The 13,637-nt window shown below is 36.6% G+C and overlaps 1 protein-coding gene across 1 annotated transcript in view; it reads right to left on the reverse strand.

Moving 5' to 3' along the window:
* Positions 1–315: 315 nt before the first annotated feature.
* The window catches only part of RAB2A (RAB2A, member RAS oncogene family), a 77,459-nt gene continuing 64,137 nt past the window's right edge, over positions 316–13,637 (reverse strand). Inside the window, exons 7-8 of the mRNA XM_070392381.1 lie at positions 3,599–3,667; positions 316–1,624 (exon numbers count right to left, since the gene is read on the reverse strand). Of these exons, the coding sequence (XP_070248482.1) occupies positions 1,529–1,624; positions 3,599–3,667 (165 nt within the window). The 3' untranslated portion in view covers positions 316–1,528. The remainder of the gene's footprint in view (positions 1,625–3,598; positions 3,668–13,637) is intronic.

Here is a 13,637-nt window from a genome sequence, read left to right on the forward strand (position 1 = left end):
AAAAGGTGAAATCATGAGTGAACTGAAGGTTAAGTTTCATATTTAGAACTTGTTTTTAAGTATTTCTTGTAGTTTAAATGTGCTTTTGTGCTGGTTGAGAAGAAAATATTGCTTACATCATCAATAACCAAAAGAATTTCAATATTGTGAAGAGTTTTTTTTTTTTTTTTTTTTAACATTTTAGCACATTTTTTAAAAAGGGCATTAAACATTCTGACCCTTTAAAAAATATGCTTAGATACATGTAAAAGCTGTGGATGGACTAAAAAAATAGATTTTTAAAAACTGATGTGGTCATAATAAAAAAAAGAACACTTTTATACATAGGATTTTATTTTGCACTGCTATAACAATTTCATTATAGACTAGGGAAGAAAAGGAAAAAAAAAGGATAAAACCATCACACTGAGTAAGTTACTAAAGCTTTTCTACTTTTTAACAGGGATCTTCCATCTGGTAGATTTATTGTCATATCCCCTTCAAAACAGACAAGAATTACCATATTTAAAAGATTATAGGTTACCACTGAAAGAAAAATTTTACACAGTCACTGTACATCAAGGTTGAAAAACTATCCTGCATGGAAAATATACTTAGAAATCATGTGAATAAAAGAAAAGTTATTGTGTTTAAGGAAAAATTGAAGTCCTCATAATGTGCCACCTAAATGTGGACATTCATTCTTCTTGGAGTCGCTTAGGTGTATGAAGTTCTTGCTTCTGCCCATTTCACTCATTATACTGTGTTTTTACCCAACAGCATTCATTAAGGCAAACAAATCCTTTTCTGAGGAGGTCTTAAAGAAATTGTGGACAAACAGCAAACTTTTGGCATTAAAACAGGTTAACACATACATAGCCTTTATAATGTACATTAAGCATATTTTTCTTGGACTAATGACAAGAGAAGATGAACATGCTTGCTAACAATGTCAAAAAGTTTAAAATTCAGTGTCCAAGCAATTCCTAACAATGCTTTAAGCTCTAAACAGTTTAGAATTTATGCAAATGCATTAATGAATTCAAGCTTGGCAAATTACACCCAAGCAGGTTATTAAACTATATATACAGAAAGTAACTGATAAATACAGAATTAAAAGAATCCTTCTGTTTTTCCTTATAGCCTTGAAAGTTGACAAACTTTTTGAGGACAGTTCTATTAATATTAAGCATTAGGTAACCACAGGTGTTGGGAAACCTAACTACACAAACTGATTTAAAATACTCAAGATGACTTTGTAGTGTTTAATACAATTCAGTTCGTAGGTAAGGGCACAAGACAACATTTAACAAAAATAATCACATCAATTGACCTAGAAATCAAATGCAAATAGATATGAATACAATCTCCAAAATCTGTCTTTTAAAGTGAACATTAACCATTTATTCAAAGTTATACAAGAATTTGAAAGAGTAAAGTCTTCTGTGACATAAAGCCATTTCAAATAGTTTCATGTCGCAGCTGAGTAGGAGAGGGTGAAAGGAGCAGTGAGTAGCCCCATTTGGGCAGCGCGACGGTAAAAACAGACTCAACAGCAGCCTCCTCCGGCCTGCTGTCCTCCCTGATTGCCTGCAAGAGTGGCGTTGGTAGCAGCATGCTGAGGGCCAATTTTAATGCCATTTGCCTGAAATAAAAGACAAAGAATAATACATGTAACTGGATCCAATAAAAATCCATTGCTTTCTTAATGATACAATTTTACCAAACAACTCAGAAAAATATTAAGGAGATTTTTACAACAATTAAAACCATCTCTCTCAGGGGCTGTTTCTTACTTTTAGGAACAATATTGTGGAAATATTTCTGAAAACAATTATTGCAAGTCATCTTTAAAAGATAAAACTATGTAAAGTCTATGCTGCTCTAATACAATGTCAAATCTTCTCTCTAGACAGCATTTCTCTTCCATGTTGAATCAGCTGTACAGGCTAAGGGCATAAGAGTGTTCTGTGTCATCAATAATTTCTATGATCCCCAAAGACATGGCAGCTTGCCAAGAACCCACACACAGAGCAGTTCTTTCATTCATCAAACTCACACTTATGTCTTAACCCTCACTCCCTCAAGTGGATTTTACCTAAAAATACAACACTTTGAGAAAAGTAATACAGTAGCTTCAGAAATTAAGCTCTTAAGGAAACTTTACGTCACAGTAAATCTCAGATTTATAGTGCTTGGCAGTTGTTCTGCAACAGTAGTAGCCTTGGGGTTTCTGGCACTAGCTCAGTATTGACAGCAGCTGATGTGGTTTCTTTTCGCTCTTTTGACTCCTCTTTAATAAAAAGCATGCCCTATGGCTCATTGGTTTTGCCCCCTCTGGGCTGGTAGCAACTTCTTGAGGAATCAAGGAGTCAGATTTGGCATTTGGCCAAATAAATCGCATGGTCTGTTGGCTCCTGACAGCACATTACAATCAAAGCTGCACCAAGCACAGTGCAGCAGTCAGCTACTATATGAAACCAGACAGAAACAATGAACGTGCACTTTTACAGAGAGGCTCAATTACTGTTCAATTTATATGGCATTAGTCTCTGAATGGTGTCGCCTTTAAATTAACACAAGATCTATTGCCATATAAACCTAGAAGATAGGATTTAGGAACCATAATACTCCAAATTAAAACAAATGAGAAAAGCAAGTACTTTTTAGAAAATTTAGGCAAACTGTGGTTTCAGCAAAGAATACTGAGGCAAATAATAAAGAGCCTCATTTATGTTTAGGCCAAGAGACACATATGCAATGGCTTTCTAGTATAGCGCTTTCCTATCTGTACCTGGGTGAGGAATAAGAGTTTCTTTCTTGGAAGCAAAAAGTCTTCATATAGAATGGCAAATATGTTTATGTAACAGTAAATAAAATGCTAGAGCCATAAAGTGGGGATTTAGGTCAAAATGAAGACCTTTGGTAAACACTCTGAATTATATGCTTCATAGCTTTACATTTTATCCTAATCACGTTGAATAAAAAACAAACACAAAACCCTCAAGAAAAACAAACCAGTGCCAATGGCCAATTACATATATTAATTTAGTTTCCTGAAAATATGCTATGCTATACTAAAAATAATTTCCAAGTTAGGTATTTCCCACTTTCATATCAAATAGGGAGAGCATCATCTTGCATTAGTGACATAGTACATGCATTTACACAACTAGAAAATTATTCCCCAAAGCAGATGACACCATATGGACATGTGGATGAAAGTGGATTTTCTTCTCTCTTTGGAGGATTTATATTATTTTGCATTGCTTACAACAAATGGATAGGGTCACTGACTAATCCATTTGTGCAGATAGAGTGATGCTCTACTAGAAGACAAACATTTAACTATTTTACAATATCCAACAATTTTCAGTTATATGATTATAAACCACAGTATTAAATGAAACCACATATCCATTTTAGGAATTAAAAAATATAAAATCATGAATCCAAGTAGTAATTAAAATTCAGTTTTAAATTAATTAAAGTATATGATTACCTAACCACTATGCTGTACACCCGAAACTAATACAAACAGTAAATGTAAACTGTACTTGAAAAAAACCCACACATACAAATAAATTAATATTAGCCAATAATTTTAATATGTATATACCTCATTATTAATGTCAAAGACTCCTTCTTGGATTTTTTCATAAATTTCTTTTGCTGTATTAATAAATGCCTGAAATATAAGGTAGAAAAATTGGTTCAAATTATTTAAAACCACATAGAAAAAGGTTATTATATAAAAGCTATACAGAATGTCATAAAGTTCAACATAAGAAAATCAACCAATTAGTCATACATTATAGTAATAGAATAAAGGACAAAAATCACATACTAATGTCAATAGATACAGAAGAAGCATTTGACAAAATCCAATAATCTTTCATGGTAAAAACACTCAACAAAGTAGGACTAGGAGGAAAATTCCTTAACCTGATAAAAAGCATCTAAGAAAAACCGGCAACTAACACTGTATCCAGTGGAGAAGGCTGAAAGCTTTCTCCCTAAGATCAACAACAGACCAAGAGCCCAGCTGGCGTGGCTCAGTGGTTGAGTGTTGATCTATGAACCAGGAGGTCACGGTTCGATTCCTGGTCAAGGCACATGCCCGGGTTGTGGGCTCCATTCCCAATTAGGGGGCATGCAGGAGGCAGCCAATCAATGATTCTCTTATCACTGATGTTTCTATCTCTCTCTCCCTTCCTCTCTGAAATCAATAAAAATATATTTTTAAAAAAGAACAGAGCAAAAATGTATATGAACATTCATTAGTATTATTAGCAGCAATAGCCAAAAGGTGAAAACAACACAAATGTTCATCAACTGACGAATGAAGCCCAAAATGTGGTATAGCCATATAATGGAATTGTACTCAGCCATAAAAAATGAAGTACTGCTTCATGCTAAATATGGATGAAATTTAAAAACATTATGCCAAGTAAAAGAAGCCAGACATAAAAGAACACATTTAATTTGATTCCATATATATGAAATGTTCAAAGAGATCAATCTAGAGAGAGAGAAAGTAGATTATTGGTTGTTAGGGGTTAAGAGAAGGGGGAAATGGAGAACAACTGCTAACGAATATGGGGTTCAGGTTAGGGTGATGAAACTTCTGAAGTTAGTGGTAATGGTTGCACAACTTTGTGAATATGCTAAAATCCATTGAACGGTACCCTTTAACAGCACACAGGAGAAAAACATGTCAACTATATAAACTACATTACGTTCATGTTGAAACTAGCTTACTTCTGGAGGTTACTGTTCCACACAACATCCTTTTGGCCAGGACAATGTATTACTTAATATTCAGTTAGAGACAGAAAAATCAAAGTATGCTTATCATACAGAGATGAAAAGGCAGCTCATGCCATGTTGAATCAAGTTTCACCCTTTTTTCATACAGCACACTACTAAATACCAACATTAATCCACAAACATTCTATAGTTATGCAAAATATTGAAACACTATATGCAAGCATTGCCAATGCTATGGAAGGTGTTTCTAAATTATAAGATTTGAGAGGTCACAAAAAACAGTATTAAGACAACAGGTCCTCTTTAGCATTCTATAAAAATTCATAAAGATATCTTTTCTTTTACTACCACTGAGACAGACTTAATTCAAATTTTGAAAAGTAAACAGCGTTCATGGAGAGGAACAAATCACACCTTTCGTCTTTTCCACACTGGAAATATCTGACTGCTGAACTTGCCACCAGAGCTTTTGTTTCCTAATTAACAGGACTGATATGTTTTCACCTTTAAAGGCCTTACAGCTCCCCAGAGTAATCAATCTACTGCAGCTCAATTACTGCACCAAGAACACACCAGTCAGGGAAGGAGACATGAACGACTGCGGCAGGAGCAGAGAGATATGAATATGCATAAACTCTAAGTGGCTGATCGAATCATCAGAGAGGGTCATGAGAATTTGCAGCAAAATAATGAGAAGAATTAATCACTGCAGATTCATAAGGCACTTGGGAAGTGAGTGCACCTTTCATGTGTGTGCTGGAGTTAAAGGGAAGGAGAAACGGGCTTTCAGCCAGCTATGAATTGATTTATATTCCTCAAAATTGAAGTTATCCTGATAAATCAGGAAAAATTTAACTTTATTTCCAATAACATGGCAATTATGGTGATGGCTTCAGAAACCAGGCTGACTAAATACTGAAGTCAACAGATTCATAAATTCACAGGGCTGGAATTCCTTGTAGGGGCACCCATATGTGTACATTTCACTAGAACGTTACACAGAGCTACAAGGTCCTATAAGTGAGTTATAACTTTATATAAACACTTACGTTATAAAAGTCAATATTAAATGTGCAATTTAACAAATTGACTTTTTGCTAAGGAGTTGATGAATCACTTTAAAAACTGCCTTAAGAAAAAAATAAATAAAACCTATCTTAAGAAAGCTACACTACATAAAATTAAATAAATAAAACCTATCTTAAAAAAGCTACACTACATAAAATTTCCTAATCACTAATTCTATTGGTAAATAGTACTTATTATAGAGCAGATACTAGATAAGTGGATTGTTTATCTATATCACAGTGAAAAATATTTAATATTATTAAGTGATTAATTACTGATCAATTTTAATGAGTCCTCAGAGTTTAAAACCCAATGTGACAAATGTAGATATTAGTGTACCTGCTTTAAAAATGTGTGGCTATAAACGGAAATTATCCAGTTCCTAAATACAATGAACATTAAGGCTTATTAGAGCTCAAATGAAACTTTTAAGGTAAGAGTCTTGGGTGTCACAGACAATATCTGTCCACTAAAGCTGCAAAGCATCTCAAGAACTTGGAAAGACAAGAGATACATAATTATTGCAATAATTGGCCAACATTTTCTTTAATTTCTCATTTCACTCTGGTCACTAAAAATCAAGCCCCATATATATTTTTCAAGGTAGAAATGTAACATTCTGAAATATCTTTAGAACACAGAAAAAAAAATGAGGAAATTAGCAACAAGTTAAATAGATAATACAAAGGCTTTACTTTAAAAGCTCATGCTTTAACAAGACAGCCTTAACTTAAAATTCCTTTCAATTTTAGAATTTTAATCAGTTTTACCTTTTCTATTTCCCAGGCTATAGAAGCAAATTCTGAGGCGGGGGGAGAAGAAATAAAGAGAGCAGGTGTGAGGGGTGTGTCTGTGCACCTGGTAAGTGGGGATGAGCATGTGTAGCATTAGGGGAAGGGGTACGGGGGGGACTTGCACTCCACAGCAGCTGTGGCAGCAACAGACTTGTGCAGATAGCTCCTGACGGCAGAGTACAAGTGTTAATGACGATGGTCCTAGTCATCCAGGAGAGGGAGGCTCAGTATTTCCCGTTTAACATAAGAAATAGAAAAATACGTTTTTAAGAACTTTTATCATTATTCTTACAAGTTTGATGTTTACAAGGGTGAGATTAAAAATCTATGTGGAACACTTATTTCCTTAATATCAGAAAAATGAGCAAGCTGATGGCATACCTACAGAAAAATTTTAACATTAGTTAACACAATACTTCTGAAACATGACATCTTAAAGATCATTACAGGTTTTGTGAGACATAAGTAAGAACATTATGTTCATATATACTTCACATTTCACATATAGTTAATCCAAATAGTAACAGGTTACGGAATAGGAAAAAGTATTTGCTGAGAAACTCGTGTCAAAGGATTGCATTATCAACCCTGTGAAACAAACAACATCTAGGCAGATCCATGATTATGAAGTATAAACAGATTTCCTTGCAGACAACTTAATTTGGTGAGCCTCTTGCTCTCCCATGCAGTGCTCCATTTCAGTATCAGGAGCCTGACTCTCTTCATTTTACCATTAGCGCTCCCCCTTTGCCCTACTTTGATTAATTGCCATGTTCAGTCCTTTACCTTCATTAGCCATTAATTGCCTTCCACCTCATATACTAATCTTTCAACCCTTGGCAGTATTATCTGAATGGTCCTGAGAATATCTAAACTTAACACATCGCGGGCGGATCACGAGCATTCTCATGTTTTCATATTATACAGTGTTTTACATAAATGTTAAAGGCACGCCTTAAAATTAAATACCCATTTGTATTTTGAAGTTATTTATTACATGTTTTTACAAGCTAATCTCTTTTTAAAGTATGATACTTTGTAAAACATTTTTTGTACTTGTTCAATAGAAACTTATCTGGCCACTGGGTAAAGCTAGCAATAAAACTACTGGTGCTCAATGTGTTAAGTAAATTTTCAGGGACTTTTATAGCACAAATCAAAGTAAATGTACGGCAAAACTATAAATGCATTATGATTCAAATACCTATTCAGCAAACACACTAACACCCTACCTTTAACATTTGTCATTTACCCAAGGGCATCTATTATATTGTTACCACAGGTCAACACTTCTCTAGGCACTATGGAAGATACAGGAAGAGGATGTAGTTCCTTTGGTTGCTGAAATAATTTAGTTGGGAGAATCTAAGCACAAGGCTTAAATCTGTTGAAGATGTGGGAAAAAGAAACGTTCTGTGCTGAGTGGCATAGGGAGAACATGTGCAGGGCAGGACTGAGGCAGGTTTGGCTGTAGGCCGTGCACAATGTGCTAAGAGGGCCTTCACAGCTGACGAGAGAGAATAAAGGGAAAAATAAATTTTTTATTATGGTTTAACAGTTTTAAAGGCAAAATACTGAAAATAAATTCTCTACAACAGATTAACACTTAAATTATTTCCTTATGTAACATGCTGCCACCTGGTGGAAAGATAAAAATTACAGTGCTTATTAGGTAAGAATTCAAAATAAATCAAAGTATCTGTTTTATTTAAACATCTTGAACAAATGCTAGAGACAAAGTACCCTGTAAAATAAGCGACTCTTTAGTTTTCTCCTAGAACAGTGGTTCTCAGCCTTGGCTGCATATTAGAATCACCTGGGAATCTTTTTAAAATCCTGATTTCTGGGCTTCATCCTCCAGAAATTCTTTCTTTGTTATGAGATGGGGCCACAACATTAGTAACAAAGAAACAGAATTTCCGGAGGATGAGGCCCGGAAATCAGGATTTTATTTTATTTTATTTATTTTTTAAAATATATTTTATTGATTTTTTACAGAGAGCAAGGGAGAGGGATAGAGAGTTAGAAACATTGATGAGGGAGAAACATAGATCAGCTGCCTCCTGCACACTCCCTACTGGGGATGTGCCCGCAACCAAAGTACATGCCCTTGACCGGAATTGAACCTGGGACGCTTCAGTCCGCAGGCCAACGCTCTATCCACTGAGCCAAATGGGTTAGGGCCGGAAATGAGGATTTTAAAAAGATTCCCTAGTGATTCTAATGTGCAGCCAAGGTTGAGAACCACTGTCCTAGAAGAAAACACAAGATAACTAAACTGCTGTTTACTTTTCTTCTCAATTGCTCACAACGCTACGGATGTTACAGGTGTCCATTTGCCAAAGCTAATAACAACCAGTATTTACTAAGTGCTTACTATAGGCCAGTCACTATTCTGAATGATTTATATAGGTGTTTATTATTTCTGAAGAAAAAGTCAAAGTATGTATAATAATAAGGAAATTAATTTTCGTTCATTTGCTTTCAAGAAAATCTGGTTGTGCCCTAGCTGGTTTGGCTCAGTGGATAGAGCGTGGGCCTGTGGACTGATGGGTCCCGGGTTCAATTCCAGTCAAGGGCACATGCCCAAGTTGTGGGCTGAGTCCTCAGTAGGGGGCATGCAGGAGGCAGCAAATCAATGATTCTCTCTCATCATTGATATTTCTATCTGTCTTCCTCTCCCTTCCTTTCTGAAATCAATAAAAATATACTTAAAAAAATAAAAGAAAATCTTTTTGTGGGATGAAGGTATTTATACCTACTATAAGATTAGCAGAATGGTTAAGAGTGGGGCTCTAGAACCAGACTTTCTAGGTTCAAACCTCGTGTGTTGCTTTGGACTCACTGCTTAACCTTCCTGTAAAGAGGATAATAATGGTGCCTATTTCATATTAATTGCTGGGAGGATGAATGTAACACATTCATGAATGTAACACAATGAAAACAGTGCTTGCCATGTAGCACTTGATGCACACTAGCTTTTCTCATCATGAATATTTGAGTGTGGTGACATGTGGGGAATGACAGGAGGGCACAGGTGCTAGATGTGAATGTTCCCTGAAACACTGTAGACTAAAGGAGAGAAACAGTGATCAACCCTCTTCAGTGAGTTGAAAGTAGTTCCTGATTAAATAAAGCTAAACACTTAAGCCCTGGCTGGTTTGGCTCAGTGGATAGAGTGTTGGCCTGCGGACTGAAGGGTCCCGGGTTCGATTCCGGTCAAGGGCACATGCCCGGTTTCGGGCTTGATCCCTAGTAGGGGGCGTACAGGAGGCAGCCAATCAATGATTCTCATCATTGATGTTTCTATTTCTCTCACTTTCTCGCTTCCTCTCTGAAATCAATAAAAATATATATATATTTTTAAAAGCTAAACACTTAAAAAGTAAATTAGCAACACATAATGTGTTCAGTGAGCCCTAAAGAATAAAATATATTGAGGTCAGACTTAAAGATAGGAAAGTTTTGGGAAAAGGACATTAGATAGAATTCAAGATTGCACTGTTTAAATACAAAATTCCTTCAAATTCTGCTACTTTAAAATGTTTTGACTTTATTTGGTTTAGCTTCAGTGGGAGAGGACTCATACATACATCATCCAATATAGTAGCTTTCAAATTGTATTTCATGGAAATCCTGCAAGGGCCACCCTTGGGGATGAGGTAGGAAGTAGGCAGAGCCCAGTGAAGGGAGACCATTTTCTCATCTTCCCCGCTCATTTCCCACAGCATCCCACCTCCAATTCCAAAGCAAACACAGTCTACTTTTATTTCTTTCATACTGAGTTTCTTGTGTTCCATTAAAAGAAAGAGGACCACTGCTATATTTGATTTAAAAAGCACACTTCTCACATCCTTTAAAAAGCTTCTAGTTAAAAATTATTTTGGATTTCTAGGATTATTTTGGGAAGTACTTAATATTTGTGATTATTTTCATCCTTTGTATCTTTCCTTCCCTTTACAAAAATTAACAGCACCGGTAAATATTTATTAAGGATGACCAGAGGTGGCCTAAACAAATCTTGACCAATTTTACCAGGAAAATAAAGGCGGGAAGGAACTGGAATATTTAGGTTAGAAGGGTTTGGGAGATTATAGTATTTAAGAATTTTCTGTCAGAGACAACACACAGATATGTTTAACTCCTTAGTAATTTATTTCTTCCATTAAACAGGCATTTACTGAGTACTTGATTAGTACCAAGCACCGAGCATACTCAGGTAAATTATGAGTATCTTTAACCTCAAGGGTATGGTACAGGATAGATGTAATTCAAAACTGAAACAGTGTGAAAACTTCCACAATAGGGAAAATGTGGCATGAACAGCTGATGGAAAACACTGTCAAGAGAAAAAGTCCTGTGAGTGAAGGCCTGAGCGATAAGCAAGCTCTTATTCATTTATTAGGAAAACTGAGGGGAGGAAAGAGCATTCTGGACAGAGGGGCAGATTTTAAGCTCAGTTGGAAGCTGAGGTCAGACAGACATGTCTAGAAGTGGCCCACTAGACATCAAGAAACCCTGAAAAGGTACAAAACGGGTGGGAGACAGTATCAGAGGATAGTTTAGCAGGGGTGGGGAATGTCCAACCTGTGGGCCGTATAAGGCTCAAGAAAGCATTTGGTCTGGCCCTGCAAAGGCATTAGAAGTTAATGAAATGTTTGAACAAATACAGCAGGCTAATTAAAAAAAATACATTTTTATTGATTTGAGAGAGAATAAGGGAGAGGGAGAGAGAGATAGAAACATCAATGATGAGAATCATCGATTGGCTGCCTCCTACAACGCCCCTTACTGGGGATCAAGCCCCCAACATGGACATGTGCCCTTGACCAGAATCGAAACGGGGAACCTTTAGTCCACAGGCCGACGCTCTATCCAGTGAGCCAAACTGGCTAGGGCCTAGCAGGCTAATTTTTAGGTTGATATTTTGTATGGCTCATGAACGATGTTATAAATATCCAAGTGGCCCTTGACAGAATAAAGGTTCCCCAGCCCTAGTTAAAGGATGAATTATAAGGAGGTAAAACTGGCAAGAGGGAGACCAGTAAGGAGTCACTTAGTATCTATTTTGGAGAAATTAGCAGGACTTCTTAAGTAGGGTAAGAATGGTAAGGTGTTTAAGGAGGAATCCACTTTTGGCTTAAGTGACTGAGATGGAAAGGTATGCTGTGAATAAAAAAGGAAGAAAACCAGGTTTCAAGGATGGAATGAAGGGTTATTTTATACATGGAATTCTAATGCTTATGTCATATACAGGTGGGAAAATCTTGGTAGTTGGTGATCTATCTATAAACTGTGAGCCTATGAATATATACTACAGATCAATGTGCGCGTGTATCAGTGTGTGATCTGCACACATCAGCACGATTTTCTTCAGTAAAGTTTAGCTATCCTGGTTTAAAAGTAGAGAAGATGAATGTAACTTTCTTAAGTTAGTGTGCTTTGGATCATCCTTAAAGTTCCCTAGGGTGATGGCTAAATAAGGATAGAGAAGCTGATGCTAGTTAGCAAAATCTTCCAATTTGTGCAAGAGAGTAGTAAATATTTATTAAACTAAACTCTCCTCAAGCCTGATACAGAGTCAGGTCAGATTTCCAGTGAAAAGTCCTGACAACAAAGACCAAGGCAAGTAGGATGTGTCCTCAATCAAATTAAGTCTGTGGATTTTCAAGTACAGGAACAAGACACAAGTCTTAGCAAGGGACCTTGAAATTGGTCTTCTTAGTTACTGAAGTCTTATCAAGTCATGAGTTTTCCCCTGACATAGAAATCCACCTATCTGATGTCAGTTTAGATGGCCTGGCAGGTTTCTGCAATCTGTCTCAGGGTTAGCTGGCTGGATTTTCATCTCAGCTCTATCTTTAGCACTTTAACAGCTAAGCCAAGAATGTCCAATGCTGATTTTTCAACAGTTTTAAGATATTTTTAATTACCAGACTTTTGCCTCAATTTTTCACAGACACACACCACACACATACATTGTCATAGAATGCTAAGATAAATTCATGCTCAGGATGATAAATGAATGAATGCAGAGAAAAGAGCATATAAATCCTGACTCTGTGTGCTTGTGTGTGGTGGTGTAGGGGAACAGGGAAGTGATGTTATGTATCATTCCCAGAGGAGGCATCAGACTTGACTATATCTTTGAAGGATCAAGCGGGAAAGAAGGGCATTCCAAATACAGAGAACACTTTCTGTGGAGGGTCAAGAGCATTACCCAGCTGCTGGCTCTTAGTTTAATATGGAGAACACATTGTGGGGAGTTGGCAGAAAAAGAGACTTGTATTATAAGCAAAGGAGTTTGATTCTGAAGCTGTGGGGAACCACATATGATTTAATAAAATTGGAGTGTGACATTCAATTTTTCATTTTTAGAAAGATCTCACAGGCAACAGTGGAGAGCAAGCATGTCAAACTCAAAGGCTAACAAAGGCCAAATAAATGAGGAATGCGGGACGCCTCATTTGAAGGAAGAGGACAATTTGGAGAGATATTTAACAGGTAGAAATAAGACACAAGAGGAAAATGATACATGGTGACTGAATAAATGACTAAAGTGGTTGGAGAAAGGGACTGCTCTAGGATACTGAAGATCTGCAGACCAGAGAAGGGTTATCAGTTCAGTCTGCGTGTGGTAAACTGACCTACGTGTGGAAGGTCCAAGAGCCACTCATGCAGAGATGTCCAGGTAGCAGTGGTCAATGTGGAGCTGAGCACACACCCTAAGAAGGGTATCTGAAATCATGGATCTAGGTGACATTTCAACATGAAAGAAGCTGGAAAAGGGTCTGGGAAGGCTAAAAGGCACAAAGAGGAGAAAATGGTACTGGAGCTAAGGAAAAAGTATATAGAAGAGAAGTCAAAAAAGCCCCAAGGGATTAAAGTAAGAACAGAAAAGCATTTGTTAGGTGAAGCAATTAGGAGTTCCAGTGTGACCTTGGCCATGCATGGCAGAGAAAGTCACTGAGATGTGAAGCAGAATGAGGAAATGGGCGTGGGTCTTACTACAAGCTAGAAGAGAAC

The sequence above is a fragment of the Myotis yumanensis genome, unplaced genomic scaffold, assembly GCF_028538775.1.
Source record: "Myotis yumanensis isolate MYYU_CA2020_CCGP unplaced genomic scaffold, mMyoYum1.0.hap1 SCAF_15, whole genome shotgun sequence".
In the NCBI taxonomy this organism is placed as follows: Eukaryota; Metazoa; Chordata; class Mammalia; order Chiroptera; family Vespertilionidae; genus Myotis; species Myotis yumanensis.